Source organism: Carex rostrata, chromosome 21 (genome assembly GCF_964058835.1).
Source record: "Carex rostrata chromosome 21, lpCarRost1.2, whole genome shotgun sequence".
Classification (NCBI taxonomy): Eukaryota; Viridiplantae; Streptophyta; class Magnoliopsida; order Poales; family Cyperaceae; genus Carex; species Carex rostrata.
In genome coordinates this window covers 6,531,709-6,548,313 of record NC_135938.1, presented here as the reverse complement: position 1 = coordinate 6,548,313, position 16,605 = coordinate 6,531,709, and the positions used below count along the sequence as shown (strand labels likewise).

Sequence of the window (16,605 nt, the reverse complement as noted above, 5' to 3'; positions counted from 1 at the left end):
GATCAACACATTTATTAAATCCGATAAAAGTCGATCCGATCTTGGTCGTAAAGTCCTTTTGTAAAACCATGTTCATTGCTTAATGGAGTATATTATATTACCCATAAATACTTCCAGATAAATATAATTTCTTTATATAAGATTGTTTTGGTAGGGGCCAGCAGTAATGAATTAACTGAGATTTCTTAAATCAAGCCAAAGAGAAGGGGGAAATATATATATATATATATAGATATAGAGTATGGCTAACGCGCTTCCTCTAGCATATGGGCCGAAATGCTTCCGGTGGAAATTTGAAATTTCAAAATCCAAAAAGTCGATCTGAACCGTTCATCTTCTTCTCCATATTAATATCTACTTGGAGACCAAATTTTACATTTTTCTGAAATTTTTTACTATTTATTAAGCCATTTTGAAAATCGCTGATCCAACGGTAGCTTCTGATTTTTACTGTTTGGTAAGCCACCGTTGGATCAGCGATTTTCAAAGTGGCTCAATAAATAGTAAAAAATTTCAGAAAAATGTAAAATTTGGTCTCCAAGTAGATATTAATATGGAGAAGGAGATGAACGGTTCAGATCGACTTTTTGGATTTTGAAATTTCAAATTTCCACCGGAAGCATTTCGGTCCATATGCTAGAGGAAGCGCGTTAGCCGTACTCTATATATATATATATATATATATATATATATATATATATGAGATAGGCTAATATGTTTTCGGTAGCATATGGGCCGAAATACACACGGTCAAAATTTGAAATTTCAAAATCCAAAAAGTCGATCTGAACCGTTCATCTTGTTCTCCATATTAATATGTGATTGGAGACCAAATTTTACATTTTTCTGAATTTTTTTACTATTTATTAAGTCACTTTGAAAATTGCTGATCCAACGGTGGCTTAACAAAACAGTAAAACCGTTGGATCACCGATTTTCAAAGTGGCTTAATAAATAGTAAAAAAATTCAGAAAAATGTAAAATTTGGTCTCCAAGCACATATTAATATGGAGAACAAGATGAACGATTCAGATCGACTTTTTGGATTTTGAAATTTTAAATTTTGACCGTGTGTATTTCGGCCCATATACTACCGAAAGCACATTAGCCTATCTACATATATATATATATATATATATATATATATATATGATTTGGCTAATATGCTATGGGTAGCTAAGAGGCCTCCCGTGCTACGACAATATTCGACTTTTCAAAATCCTAACGGTCGATCCGAACTATTCATCTTGTTCTCCATATTAATATGTGTTTGGAGACCAAATTTTACATTTTTTGGAAATTTTTTACTATTTTTTTAGATTTATTGAATATCGCTGTTTCTTATGATCCAGATTTGTCTGAAATATATATATATATATATATAGAGAGAGAGAGAGAGAGAGAGAGAGAGAGAGAGAGAGTAAGGCTTGGGTGCTATGGATAGCATAGAGGGCTACGGTGCTACGGCTCAATATTCGAGTTTTTAAAATCCTAACAGTCGATCAGAACCGTTCATCTTGTTCTCCATATTAATATGTGTTTGGAGACCAAATTTTATATTTTTTGAAATTTTTTTACTATTTTTTAGCGAAGTAGAAAAACACTTGATCTAAAAAATTCTGCACCATTCAGATATTTGATTTTCTACCTATCTAAAAAAATAGTAAATTTTTTTCAAAAAATGTAAAATTTGGTCTCCAAACATATATTAATATGGAGAACAAGATGGACAGTTCGGATCGACCGTTAGGATTTTGAAAACTAGAATATTGAGCCGTAGCACCGTAGCCCTCTATGCTATCCATAGCACCCAAGCCTTACTATATATATATATATATATATATATATATATATACTTATATAGTGATGTTGTCATTTCTATAAAATAAAAGTACATCGATGTCTATATAATTTTCATAGAATTTTCTATGTCATTAAAAAGTAGATTGATAAACAATAAACTTATATGAAATTGAATTACTCTTCATGAGTATGACATTTATTTTGTCCCCTTTTGTACGAATCATATGGGCTTGACCCTTATTCCTTTCTTTTTTATTATAAACATTATTTTAAAAAAAAAATCAGTTCAAAATTGGCGTTCTACGTTAGTGAAATTGATTTGATTTGACAACTTATCTTACAAAAATCCGAAAAAGTTAGAAATCAGAATTTAAGAAAGAGGTACAAAAAAAAAAGAAAAAAAAAGAGAGGTGGCGTAAAAGATGAAAAATGAATGATGTTGGTGTCTAACCGCTACTGTTTTTTCTTCGCTCAAGATCTCAATTCACACAAACATGCACACATCTTTTTTTTCTCCACGAAGAACAATTTGAGAAAAGAGGACAAAATTGAATTCCAGTTCAGCCCAAACAATTGCGTGGAAATGTCAATTTTTAATGATCCAACTTCAATATTTTAAAGTCGTTTTCTCATTAGGCCGTGCCTTCCAAAAGTCCATTCCGATCACAGAATTAGTAAAATACTTTATTTCATTTTACGAGCAAATACAATTTGACAATTATTTTGCTTCTGGGTTTTAGTGGATAGTCAAAACCTACATAATTTGATTGTGGCTAGTCGGTCACTCGGTCCCACTCCCACGTGATTTTTTTACTTAAAATAGTCAAAATTGACATAGTCAACTCTCCCAATTTTTTTGTCAACAATATAAAATAAGAACTTTTGAAACATTTCAGGTGGCTGGCCGTCTGATCGGTCCACCTTTCGTGTTCAAAACAAATACAGAAAATAATAAAAATAAAGAGAAATTACACAATGTGGTCAAAGGGCAAAGGAGGCAGACACAACAACAACCATGCATCCTATGTCAGATGAAAGTACACTGGTACACACTATGCAGATACCGACAGAGGGTATAATCACAATGGGAAAAACGAAACAGGAGAGAAGCATCATGCTTGTATCGCAGTTCTTGTTGTGAAGAGAGGTGCGCAAGGATATAAGATATTCAGAGAATCAACAAAATGTCAGGCGGAACTGGTAAACATGTTTTGCAGCAACTCAGATACACTTAATTAACTTCTCACAATCAAGCATCTCATTTCTTTCTTCTTATTTTCTTACTGCATCTTTATTTTTTGTTCAATTGTTTTGAGCGCGTGTTTATGTTTTTACCAGTAAGTTACTGGACTCATGTAACTTTACCTTTTAATAGAACGTGCCATGATCCATATTTTTATTCAAAAAAAGTTCCACAATGTGGTCGTTAAAATGTTGTTCCGAACCATGTAATGTCATAACTGGTTGGGTTGCGATTTGAGTCATGTATCGTGTCATGTTATGTAAATAAGTTAATTTTTTACATATTGTTTCATACTGTGATTAACATTGCAAAAAATAGTCACTCATTCGAATGGTCACGTCATAACCATACGTATCGTGATCAAACATCAGTTATGTGTTTTTTTTTTTTTTGAATTTAAATTTAGCAAAGGAAGAAGAAATAGAAATTATCCAAAATATGAGAAATTACAAAAAATATAATATTAAACGTAATCACATGAGTGAGGCTATGGTACTATGTATAGTGCAGATTTGTTCATACTACAAATTAATAATTTTATTTTTAAAATTCTAATGGTCAATCTGAGTCGTTGAACATGGTCTTCATATGAATTTGTAATTATAAACTAAATTTTATATTTTTTAGAATTTCTTTACTATTCTTTTAGATTGGTAGAAAATCAGTTTTTGGATGGTCAGATCAAGTGATATTCTACCCATCTAAATAGATGGATAAAATATTAAAAAAAAATAAAAAATTTAGTTTGCATATACATGAATGAAAGAAATCATATTTAATTTAATGATTCAGATCAATCGATAGGACTTTAAAATCAAAAAATTAAATCTATAACGCGGACCAATTCCTAGTAACATAGCCTCACTCTGATCACATTGTCCGTGTCTTCTTCTTTGAGTTGTAAACCACGTAGGAGAGAGCACCAATTGCAAACCTAAAAGGAAAAGGCTGATGGAGCAAGGCGATGGCTTAGGCGAATGGCAAATGGTGTCCAGGCGAAAACCCTACAACTCAACCCTTCAGGCGGCTACTTCTAAGGTGAAACCCTACCACCCCTATAGGCCTTTATATTCCCACATAACAGCCTCCCACTCCTCCAACCCCTCTTCCACCTTAAAGCTGCCCACAAGGCCTTCTCTCACCTACAAAGCTCCATTAAAGGCAAACACCTCCCCTCCCCCCACCCCCACTCAGTCTCAGGCCACCTTCTACTTCTCCCCCCATAGCCCCACCAAGTTGCGCTTCCCTCCTTCATCCCAGTTCACTGAATGGCGAGGCCGGTGCTTCCGTTGCTGTCGAACCGGTCACAACCAAGCATCCTGCCGCAACCCGATGCGCTGTGGCAAGTGCTGGGGTGAAGGTCATGTTGGTAACCGTTGTTCTGCGAAAACTCTCAACCCAGCCGCACTTCCTTACTGGAGCAACAAGACGCATAATGAAACAAGGCAAGCCAAGCCGGTGGATGATCTGCTACTGAAACCCTGCCCCTTAGCGGCACCAACAATGCCAAGCAACAGACCAAAGAGACTTTCATCTTTCATTGACAAAGACCTAGAGTTTGCCACTGAATTAGCAAGACTTGGCAACAGCGTCGTCTTTGACACTCATGGCAAAGAGCTTAATTTCTAGCTTGATGATGTGGCTGGCTTCGTTACAAGGACACATCTAGTACAAATCCATGAAATCTCCATTGCCATTCTGTCATTGGGAAGATTTCTCATCACTCTACCCCCTGGACTGGCCATTGAAACGTTCATCAATGCCACCTCCTTGTCCTTATGGGACGCTGGTTTCTCTTTTCAACCATGGTCACCATTGGACGGAGCTACCTTGGCGCTACCGGAGTTTAAGGTGCTACTGACCCTGGATGGAGTTCTACCACACCTTCATAAAGAGGCTATAATTGCTAGAGCCGTGTCTACTTTTGGCACATTCCTTGCCTCTGTACCTCAACCTGAAAATGAAGTTCCTATCCTCTCTCAGTACACCGTAGCGATGGCTGTTGACCGGTTGGAGCGGGTACCCATCGAGCTTGAACTAAACGCTGGGGGCTGTGCTTCTATCCTTACGGTTCATACCAAGAACTGGCTTCGCTCACCTCTCTACTCGGCCGCTGATCTTCCCAAGCATCAACCTAAATTCTCTAAGCCTGCTCGCCGGGTTATACCGGTTGGCGATGAAAGAGAGCTTATCCCAGTGTCACGAAAGGTTCTCTGGGATTTATGTAAGGATCTGGACCCAGCCTCGTTGCTGGAGGATGTCCTGTGTATCCTCACTGACTCCTCGGCTCGTCGGGAAATCACCATTGCTCAGGTCGAAGAGGTGGTCAATTTGCCGAAAATCACTACTGTGAAGGTTCCACTAATATATGATGCGGGTCAGATGACCCGTCAGGATGGTGCCTCAAGCAGTGACACACAGATCGCCACAAACCCTCTGTCTCATGAAGCGGGTCTAGATTCTCCCATTCCTCAACCTCAGCCGAGTGTTTCACCAATGCCAATGCCACAGAAGATCCCACCGCAAATTCAAATTCTTAGACGTTCTAGTCCAAAGAAGTTGGAATCTGCAGGGGCCCTGAATGCAAGGACGTCAGAGAATGCAGGCGGTCAGGATCAACCTCGGGATTCGAGAGCGCAGCCTGTCGCCAGGACACTCAAGAAGAATAAAGACAAAATGGAGGCTTGCAAGCATTTCACACCTGTCGCTTCAAGTGAGGCCCTAATCCGAGACAAGCCGAGCTCATCCAAACCAATGCCACATCAATCCAAGCCCAAAAAGGCCCCCAACAGGCCTGTTGCGCAGCCTAGGATGGGTCGTGTGGTTAATTTGCATTTACCCCCGAAGCAGGCCTCATTTAAACACACCACTCGGACCAAACATCCAAAGCAGAAGGAAAACCCTAATAGGGCCGAAATTAATCTGAACTCCAGTGGTTTTTTTGAGGTGGCCGTTCAATACGACTTGTGCTCCGAACTGGGGAAGGGTTGCGGCCTTCAAGCTCTGGACATCTCACAGGCCCTCTATGATGATAATCTCCAAAGGATTGAGTCCCAGGGAGTAGATTTAACCCAAAATCAAGAGGGGCCAGTGCTGGACTTTGAGTCTGATGAGGACTTAATGTCAGATGAAGGAATAGAGTGATCTGGGAAACTCGGAAGTGTTGTTGCCGTATTGTCTAGTTTTTTAATGTTATCAAAAAAAATTTAAATTATTATCTTGGAATGTACGTGGCTTGGGTGGTGATGAAAAATGCAACGTGGTTCGGAATGTAATTAAAAATTCCAGATGTGATGTGGTCGTCTTTCAAGAAACAAAGTGCAATAGAATTGACTTTTCTTATGTCGTGCGTTTTTTACCATCTTTTTTTAGCACTGAGGTGGTGTTTAATTTAGCCATTAATTCGGCAGGGGGCATGCTAATAGCTTGGAGACATTCATTCCAACTATTATCCTCATGGTCTACTAAACACACTGTGTCTGTGCAGCTTAGGCATATTGGTAGTGGACAGGATTTCTGTGTAACCAACGCCTACGGCCCAACTGCAGATAGCCTAAAAGAGGCCTTTGTACAGGAGCTTTACCTTTGTGCCGAACTGAATCGCAATCCTTGGCTATTAGCAGGGGACTTTAATTTGACCCGTTGGCTAGTGGATAGGTCAAGCGGCAACCACAGCTTCAGATTGATGGAAATCTTCAACCGGTTCATCTCGGATTCGGGTATTAATGATATCCAAATCCAGAACCGATACTTCACCTAGTCCAGTAAAAGACCAAGTCCGTCCTTCTCAAAACTCGATCGGGTCTTCGTCTCAACGGAATGGATAACCCGATATCCCATCATCAGCCTAGAGGCCTTGGAAATTCTGGTCTCTGACCACACTCCATTAATGCTCACCTGTAAGAGTATCCAACAGCAAAGGAAGAAGTCCAGAATGGAGCTTTTTTGGTTCAGATACCAAATTCCAAGAGTCATGGTGCAGCGGCTCTGGGAAGAACAGCCCGACATCAACGGGGGATCAATCGCCTCCTTCCATGATAAGATAAACACTCTCCAGAAGGCTCTTCTGCTTTGGCAGAGTGAATCTTTTGGAAAAATGGAGAAGCAGTTGGACTTGTGCAAAAGGGCAGTCAGATTTTTTGACGAAATTGAGGAGAAGAGGGTACTATTTAGTCATGAGTTCAAATTGAGGCTCAAAATCAAGGAGCGTGCTTTTCAATTGGCTAATAACATAGAATTGAAGTGGAAACAGCGGGCAAGATGCAATTGGTTAACTAATGGCGATCGCAATAGCAAATTTTTTCATGCTTTCGCCTCATCCCGCTTGAGAAGGAATCTAGTATTGCAATTGGAAGGGAATGTTGGCCCTATCACTGATCCGCAGGAAATCTTGCGAGAATTCACTGAAGCAATGCGATGTTTACTGGGCACTAAGGAATCAGTACTGCCTTTCTGCCCAGAAACTCTGTACCCCATTAACCCATGCCTTGAACATCTAGGATCCATCTTCACTATGCAAGAGGTGGAACTAGCAGTCAAGCAATTGGCAAACAACAAATCATCGGGTCCTGATGGGCTCCCGAACGAGTTTCTCAAGGTCTATTGGTCTGAAATTGGGGCTGAAATCTTTCAGATTTTGCTTGCCTTCTATCATGGCCGGCTGGACCTTCGGCTATATAATCAAGCAAACATCATTATGATCCCCAAGATAGATACTCCGAGTTGTACATCTGATTTCAGGCCTATCAGTGTTCTCAATCTCATTCCAAAGTTGATCTCCAAAATACTGTCTAATCGGCTGCGCAAGCTGTTACCTGACCTAATATCCCCCAATCAAACAGCTTTTGTGCATGGAAGACAGATTGCTGAGAACTTCGTCACCACACGGGAATTGCTACACCACATCTCACACTCAGGGAAGCCAGCTGTCTTCGCGAAAATAGACTTTCAGAAAGCCTTCGACTCTGTTGATTGGGATTTTCTGATCCGTGTGATGCAAGCTAGACGGTTCCCAGATCGTTGGATTGGTTGGATTCAGACCTTATGGTCCTCATCCTCATCTAAGGTTTGCATTAATGGCCAAGAGTCACATCCTTTCTTTCACAAACGTGGCCTCCGTCAAGGCGATCCCCTTTCGCCTATGCTCTTTAATGTGGCGGTGGATGTGTTCCAACAAATGGTTCAGGTAGCCAACTCAGTACTGCAGCTGCCCCTTTCAAAGAAAATTGATGAAGCTATTGTAGCGATGCAGTATGCTGATGATACAGCGATTGTAGCTCGGGCGGATATTGACACCCTAATCTCTTTCAAGCTCGCGCTAAGATTGTTCACATCAGTTTCTGGTTTGAAGGTTAATTACTCTAAGAGTATTTTCATACCTCTGAATGTGGCGGCAGCTGACCACCCATGGATCAAAGCAGTGATGGGGTGTAAGCAATCTACCTTCCCGGTGACGTACCTGGGCATGCCATTGACACTCAAAAGGCCAAACAAGCAACTATTTGTACCTCTCATTGAAAGGATCGAAAAAAGGTTAACAGGTTGGCAATCCAAAATGCTCTCCAGAGGAGGCAGATTGGAACTGGTACAGACAGTTCTCTCTTCTGTTCCTGTCTACTATATGATTTGCTTCAAGATGCCGAAGTGGGTGTTAAGCAGAATTGATAGAGCTAGAAGAAGCTTTTTGTGGGGGAAATCTAATAGTCAGAATAGGGGAATCTCTCTATGCAACTGGGAACTTGCTTGTTTACCGAAGAAATGGGGAGGGCTCGGCATTTCAGACCTACATCTCAGGAACCTATCTCTGTTGTTAAGATGGTGGTGGAAGGGGTATAATGAACCGCAATCAATGTGGACCTTGATGATCACCAAAATTAGTTGGCAAGGTAGTTTCGTTCTAGGCCCAGCATTATGGTCTAAACAAGGCTCTTTCTTTTGGGGAGATTTGATCAGCATCAAGCACCTTTTCAATTGGTCAACTATCTGGATCATTGGCGATGGCAAAAGGATCTCGTATTGGTATGATGCTTGGGGGGAGCACCCAATAGCTTCAATAGGCAGTAGATGCATTGATCATGCATGCTCTCTGCATAAGGCCCTTCATAGGTTCCCCCTCACTGTTTCCTTTGCTGATGGTCAATCGGATGAGTTAAGATGGAAGTGGTCAGCATCTGGGGATTACTCTGCTAAATCGGTATATCAGGTACTGGTAACAGCAGGCCGGATTAAATGGGAATTCAGCAGGATTTGGAGATATGGCGTTCCTCCATCAGTACGAATTTTTGTGTTCCTGCTGTTAAAGGACAAGCTATTAACGAGAGAAGTTCTACTGCGCAGACAGTTCACTCTGACGGATACTACTTGCCCCCTTTGCAATTCAGGTGAGTTGGAATCGGCAACACACCTTTTCTTTCATTGCCAACACAGTCTTACTATTTGGTCCAAAGTTGAGCAACTGGTCAACTTTAGTATACTGGCACGAGGGGGTTCTGTTGAACAGATTTGGCGTAGGTCCTCTCGAATTTTTACGAGAAGTTTAGTGCTGAAAAAGAAATGGGAATGTTTGTTTACATCGGTTTGTTGGTCAATCTGGAGGCAAAGGAACTCTTTTCTGTTTGAGGACAGAAAGGATCCAACGGACTGCGTCGTGGATTGGATTGTGAGGCAAGCGACACTCTGGGAGAAATGTTGTTCAATTAGGAGAATTGTGTAATGAGTCTTCCTTGTTTTTTAGTAATCTGGGGGGTTTAGCAGGCTTTATCTTTTCTGGTTAAGATGGTTTGTCAAGGGGCTAGATATTGGATGCGGATTGATTGCTGTGATGTAAAACCTGTACCCTCTCCCATGATTTGCTAATATAAACTGACCTGGCAGCCACTGCCTGGTTCCTTTTCAAAAAAAAAAAAGATCACATTGTCCGTGTGTACCTCACTCTCAATAAACTGATAAAATAATTGTCGTATTATAATTTTGAATCAAGATTCTTTTAGGGGAATTTTAAACTTCCTGATAGAAAAACATTGATTGTTTTAGTCTTATTATTAATATCGAATTTGTTAATTCTGCAATAGAAACTCCAATTTTGGGAATTCTAAATTGTTCTATTTTTTATTTTAATTTTTCTATTTGCTTAAAAAAAATCGGTCTTGGAATTCGAAAATACCACTGTTCAACATTCTTATTTGAAGCTCATTATTTCGAATTTCGTATGAAAATCTTCAAAATATTAAATTTTTAATCACATTTCAAAATTCAGAGTTTCATTGCTCCGACTTTAGCAATATATTTAGTACAGGGAATTAAATATTCGAAATCTAGGATTTGGTATACAGTACCCACAATTCTAAAATGTAGAATTTTTAAAATTTTGATTTTCTAACTTCTGAATTTTATATTTCTAAAATTTTAATTCGGGATTTCTAGATTTCTGATTCAAATTTCTAAGTTTGAGATTTCCGTATATATTAGAAAGATAAAGTTATGAATTTCAATTATAAATGATGATGTGATACTTAATAATTTCACAATTTTACTAAATTAACAATTTATCTGAAACTGTCACATCATACTTTTCAAATACTAATTTCGGCGATGCAATATACCAATTGCAAAATTATTTATACTGAAAGTTAATCCTTTTTATTACGTCAGCAAAAATATAAGAATTATAAATTTTTTTAATTGATTTAAAGAAAAATGTTAAATGGTTGATGTGGAAAGTAAATTCAATTTTTTGAATTTTTTTTTGGAAAGCCGGGCAGTGGCTGCCAGGATTGCATTAACAATAAAAAAACATCTTACAGGAATTACATTGTACTCTTACCAGTAGCATTTCCCTTTGACCATGCAAGTCTAGGGTATGATCGGAACCATGAGGGTGTTAGAGTTCAATTGATTTCAATTCAATAGAGTTCAATAGAGATGATTTCTAATTGAATTTTGTTGATCGGAATAAAAATAGAAAATAATTGAATTCTTTTCTATTTATTGATTGTAATGTACACATGATAAAAGAGAAATGATTTCATTTGAATAAAAATGACTTTTGTACCCTTAAGCTATATAATTAAAAAAGATTAAAAAAAAAACAAAGTGACACTTAAGAACTAATTTCTTCACTCAGTACCAGTAAATACATTCGCTAACCATTCCTATCCCAACTTCTAATTGCATCTCCGGTACCAGTAAATACATATTGCTTCACTTGATGTACGGATTACTCAATTTTCGATTTGACAGGTCAAAAGTCTACAATGGTTACAAAAAAAATAACAACCAAAATTAACAAATCTAATACCAGCTCTATGTATGCTTTTTACGGCAGTACCAGAGAAACCCATTGAAGCTGACAACATGGCTGGAGCAAACTACTTCTAATTTTACAGAAACCCCCCCATCAAATTTGTCATTGTTTCTATACCATTCTGTTTTTTTCAGAGAAGTTGTACCAATAGTTAAGGGCAGTACCAGTATGAATATGGTACAGATATGATATACTGTACCAGACAACTCAAGAGTTCAATTAAACGCTATACAAGTCTGATTTTTGGTACAATATGAATCTGGTACTAAGAGAAATGGAAATTCAATAGAAGATGTGCATTGAATAGTGTAGCTTTTAAGAGAAAGTACAAAGTTAGCACTACAGCTATGTTACATTCATACTATCCACGTAGTAAAACAAGAATTGCAACCATACCCAGTTTGTATTGATATAAAAGCAAAAATATCTCTACCCGTACTAATTTTAAATTGGAAAATTTTCTGGTGAATCAGGGTACTTATCCAATTGAGTTCTTGATTTTTCTTTAGAACCTAATCGACAGATTTTAACCACCCGAAACCAACTCTTGTATTGCTAAATCCAAATTGAACTACAATCAAACAAGGAAGAATTAAATGATTGGAGTTGGGTGATGGGGCAGATAGGAAGAGGCTTAGTAATGCTCCTTTCCTCTTCTTCTTCCTTTGCTTCTAAACTGATTGGAGTTGCTTAGGACGTTGGGTTGATTGGGAGAGGAGGGCAGGTCATCAGAAGAGGAGAAGAGGAGAGGTCGGTGTTAAGCAGTGGAAGGGTAATTTAGTAAAGCAACCTCCCGCCAAACTTGCTCCAAATGAACTCTCGCCGAATCCGACCAATTTTCACGAGATTTCGTTGGAGCCAAATTTTCTATCCAAATCGCGCTGAATGAAGTGAACTTTCCTCGCTAGGTGCGTTCTGATCGCCAGATTTGAAAAAAATGTCAATTCCATTTTACTTTTAAAGGAAACGATGGGTTCCGATTAGACCCCTATTCTAACCCAAAGCACCGGAAAACAACCATTGGGATCATGTAATTCCTATCTTCAACCAAATAAAACTAAAAAACTAGAGAAAATGCACTTAAATGAAAAGGAAAGACTTAGAGCGTGTTCGGCAGGACTTGTTCCTATGGGATTTAACAGGGTTTTGGACAATTCTCATTTTATTTCCCAAACACCGTTTGGAATGCCAAAATAATTCCAATGGGTTCTCATATTTTCTCCCCAAAAACGTCCCCAACGGGTCAAAAGCAAAGGAAAACTAAAATTAGGTAGGAGTGAATTAATTTGTTTCCACCACTCTCTCTCTCTCTTCCCTCTATCCCTCCACATGGATGGATTTGTATTTTTTAATGTTTTCTCTAACAACTCCCTCTTTGTTTAATTTCTATTGTGGGACTAATCAAAATTCACATTTGGAATTTTCTTTTAATTTTTGTTTTAGTTTAGTTAGACTTTCAGTTTTTTCACTATAATAATTAATAAATTATATGGTTATAAAATACATGAAGTAATCATGATGCGAGATTTATATATTTTTTTTATTTATTGACAAATTTTCATCAAAGACATTAAAAATTTATTTGTTGATAGTCCTAAATTTATTTTATTTACAATGAAGCTCAATTACTAAATAATTACCAATTATTTTATTCTTATTTTTCTGATAAAAATTATAAATCATATTAATTAATCTAGTAATTAATAACAAATCAGATTTAAAGATAATATTAGAAACTTCTATTTTTTCAGTATCATTAAATATAAATATGTAGTTAGAAATGGTTAATATTTTTAATATTATTATTTAATCAATTTTATTTAATTTCATTAATATAATTAAAAAAACATGTTTACCAAATATTACAATTTACAACCCATTAAAATATTAAATTTACAATATATTATTGGTCTAAATAAATAAATGGTGGCACGACAATTTTTTTACATTGTAATTTTATATTTAATTACATTTTTATATTAAGCTAACTTTAACTTAATTAGTTAAAATCAATACAAACAGAACACTATACTATTCAAAAACAATAATTAAATAAAAAAATATTTATAACTAAACTAAAACAAATAAATATACATATTTTAAAATAAATAAAGATTTTCCATAATTAATCTCATGATACAAACGAAGACTCATTTTCTCATATTCTCATAATTAATTCCGTGTATTCTGTACCCGTAGGTTTTCACTTTTTTAAAAGTGAATTCCTATTCTCATTCTCTTCCATTTCATAATCCCATGACATCCAACACGCCCTTAGGCTGACACAGCAGCTGTTCAATTTTTTGAATTGTTAATAAAAAGTTGCGATGACCTACAAATCTACAATTGGTGATTGAAAAAAAAAATTGCAACTACTGTGAAGTTTTCTGGCAAGATACCAGAGTTCTCCGAATTAAGCAAATTTATATGCAAATGGCATATACAACTAATTAATTGCAACGCACATTTTCTCACCCACTTTTCTGTACAAAAGAAAAGAACAGCTAACAATCTTATCTGCCTACAAGCAACGAATCTATCAATTTGCAATTAATTGCAATACCACTGCAGACAGTTGAATTAGTACCTACTTTTTGCTAAAAACACCTTCAAAACAACTAATTGCAACTTAAATTTCTTAACACGCGCACAAAAAAAAAAAAAAACAGCAGTTTTCTCCTTAACTCCAAATACGACTACCTGAAGAACTATGTGTATTTGAAATTGAAGGCGCCGAGGTAGGCGGCGATGGCCGGTGATCATCGTCATCGGAATCGAAACTAATGTTACTTACCCCCATCCAATAATCATGTCGATTTACGCTTCTCATGCTCTCCAATGCCTTAACAAGTGCCTCGGCCTTCGCCTTGCCTCGTGCACTCACCTTACCATCTCGTGCCATCTCCGCCACCATCTCTTCCCCTCCGCCTATTTCCCTCAAATCCCCTGCTGCTCTCTCCCCACCTGCTGTTACCAGATTAAGCAGAGCGGCCGCTGCATTCTCTCTCGATCTTTCGCTTGTTCCCATTAGTGGATCAATCAGATCAACCAAAACCCTAACCCCGGCAACCTTACGAAATGCATTCACACTTTCACCGCATCCCGCCACCTGTGCTATCACCGCCGTCACATCCTCCACTATGCCATCACGGCCATCCTTCACTATTAGCGAAAAGAGAGCCGTCACCACGCCTAATTCAACCAAAGTAGGTCGGTTGAGTGGATATAACGCGACACCGAAAACTGCCTTCAGTGCATCTTTCCTTGCTCGAGTAGACACTGGGGCTCGAAGAAGAGAGATCAGAGAACTAAGAATCGGCCGTTTTGAGCCGATGATTGGACGATATGACTCGACACACAACAAGCTGTACAAAGTCGCGGCGGCATGTTGTGCGGCAGTGTTTGGTAGTTCCAAAGCGTTGCCAAGCGCATCAATAAGACCAGGGGTTGACATCAGTAATTCTCGAGCGGCAATTGATAAATTGAGGAGAGAAGCTGCAGCATCTTCTTGGACCGATGAACTGGCGGTGGAGCCGGCACATAGATGTGCCGATAGCAATGGAATGACACCTTCTTCGGCAAGGGGGAGGCGGACTTCAGGATCATGTTTTGACAAAAGACGGGTTTCGGCCACGGCTGCTGAAATGGAGGGCTCGTCAGAGGCCGTAGAAAGACGCCGCACGAGGAGCTGCACCGTCCGGAGCTTCACCTCCATTGATCCAGTAGGGATTTTAACCAAAAAGTTCGATTGATTCGGAGAAGATCTATCTTGTGAGGAAAAGACGGAAACCGAAATGATGGTGCCTCGTGTGAGATAGTTGTTGTTGAGTTCTTTTCAACGATTCAAGAAAGAGAATTAAAATTTTGTTTTGTTGGCCAATTGATGAGGCAGTTAAGGTCATCTCAATTTGGTTTTAGAAATGGACAGAGAAAATAGGTGGTTGACTTGTAACAGTGAACACTGTTACTGTACAGTGTAACCTACAAATGAAACAAATGTATTTTTTTTTAGTATTTGGCGATTATTAGGTACTAATTTAACAATTTTCGTTGAGCAAGTAAGCTATTAAATAATTTTAAATAATATAAAAATAAGATGAAATTAACATAATATTTTAATTTAAATTTATAATTCATTATTCTTTAGAGACTTAGACACAACACGACACGACACGACACGACATATGTATTACAATAATATACGTACAACTGCCATAAGCATAATTTATATTGAAAATCTCCTTATATTATATCTTAAATAAGAAGAGTGAACATGGGAAAATATGTAGTTTTAGATAAATAAGGATGTTAATAATGTGGCATAGATAATTTTGTGGACTATAGCCTTTAAAGGTATATTTGGTTGTAATGATAATATAGGCTATTTTTTAGAACAAGTTATTCTAGTATTTGGTTAGATTAGAATAGGGAATCAAATTTGTTTATCTTATTATAACAAGCTATTCTCACAAACAGTTGAAACAAGTTATTATAATAAGCCAAATACTAATTTTGCTACTCTAGATATTCTAATATTGCAATCAAACATAGCCTAAGAAGAAACAAATTATAAGAGATCAAATTATAAAATTTTCTCGATTCTTTTTATTAACTTGTTAAATAAAATTCTCATCATATGATGTATGAACTAAGTTATCCATTAACCAAACACACCCTATATTTAATTTTTAAATTGATATTAAGAAACATCGTCGACATCAAAATAATTCCAGTTACATTGGTATTGCCACGTCACTATTGTTTCCATTCTTTGGACAAATGGAGAGAACACAAATATCCGGATCTAATAAGCAGAAGGAAACCGTGTGAAGGATCAAAGAGCAAACATGAACTCTTATCCAGCGCTGGACTTGACACGTTACGAATCAGCAGCAACGCTGAAATAATGCGTTGCCTATAAGTTGAGCGATTTTAATGCGATTAAGGAACCGCAAAGGAATTTTCCTGTGTTAGGTAAGAAAATTTACATCATACTTTAATCCCAAATGAATTGATTACTGATGCTTTCACGATAAATTGTCTCCCTTTGGTCTTGACTTTTATGTTTTGGTATGAACACGACATATATCAACGGAATATTTGAGAAATCAAACCAATCCGTCAAGACATATAATGTTTAACTTAGCGAATATTTATATTTTTGTTGTAATCAGGAACGGAGTCTAATTTTTTTAGTAAGATGGACAATTTAATAATCAGGAAAGGAGTATAAATTTTTAATATGATAAATGTGATA

At 37.5% G+C, this 16,605-nt stretch overlaps 1 protein-coding gene across 1 annotated transcript; it reads right to left on the bottom strand.

The window, feature by feature from the left end:
* Positions 1-13,938: 13,938 nt before the first annotated feature.
* Positions 13,939-15,159, bottom strand: LOC144573537 (ARM repeat superfamily protein). Its single transcript, XM_078323322.1, has 2 exons — positions 14,016-15,159; positions 13,939-13,976 (listed from the first exon to the last, which is right to left on the bottom strand). Exon 1 carries the CDS (start codon positions 15,061-15,063, stop codon positions 14,029-14,031), a length of 1,035 nt encoding a protein of 344 aa, XP_078179448.1. The 5' UTR covers positions 15,064-15,159; the 3' UTR covers positions 13,939-13,976; positions 14,016-14,028.
* Positions 15,160-16,605: the final 1,446 nt, after the last annotated feature.

What these genes read in the sequence shown, in the direction of transcription:
- LOC144573537 (XM_078323322.1), bottom strand. Translation starts at nt 15,063, where the DNA reads ATGGAGGTGAAGCTCCGGACGGTGCAGCTCCTCGTGCGGCGTCTTTCT.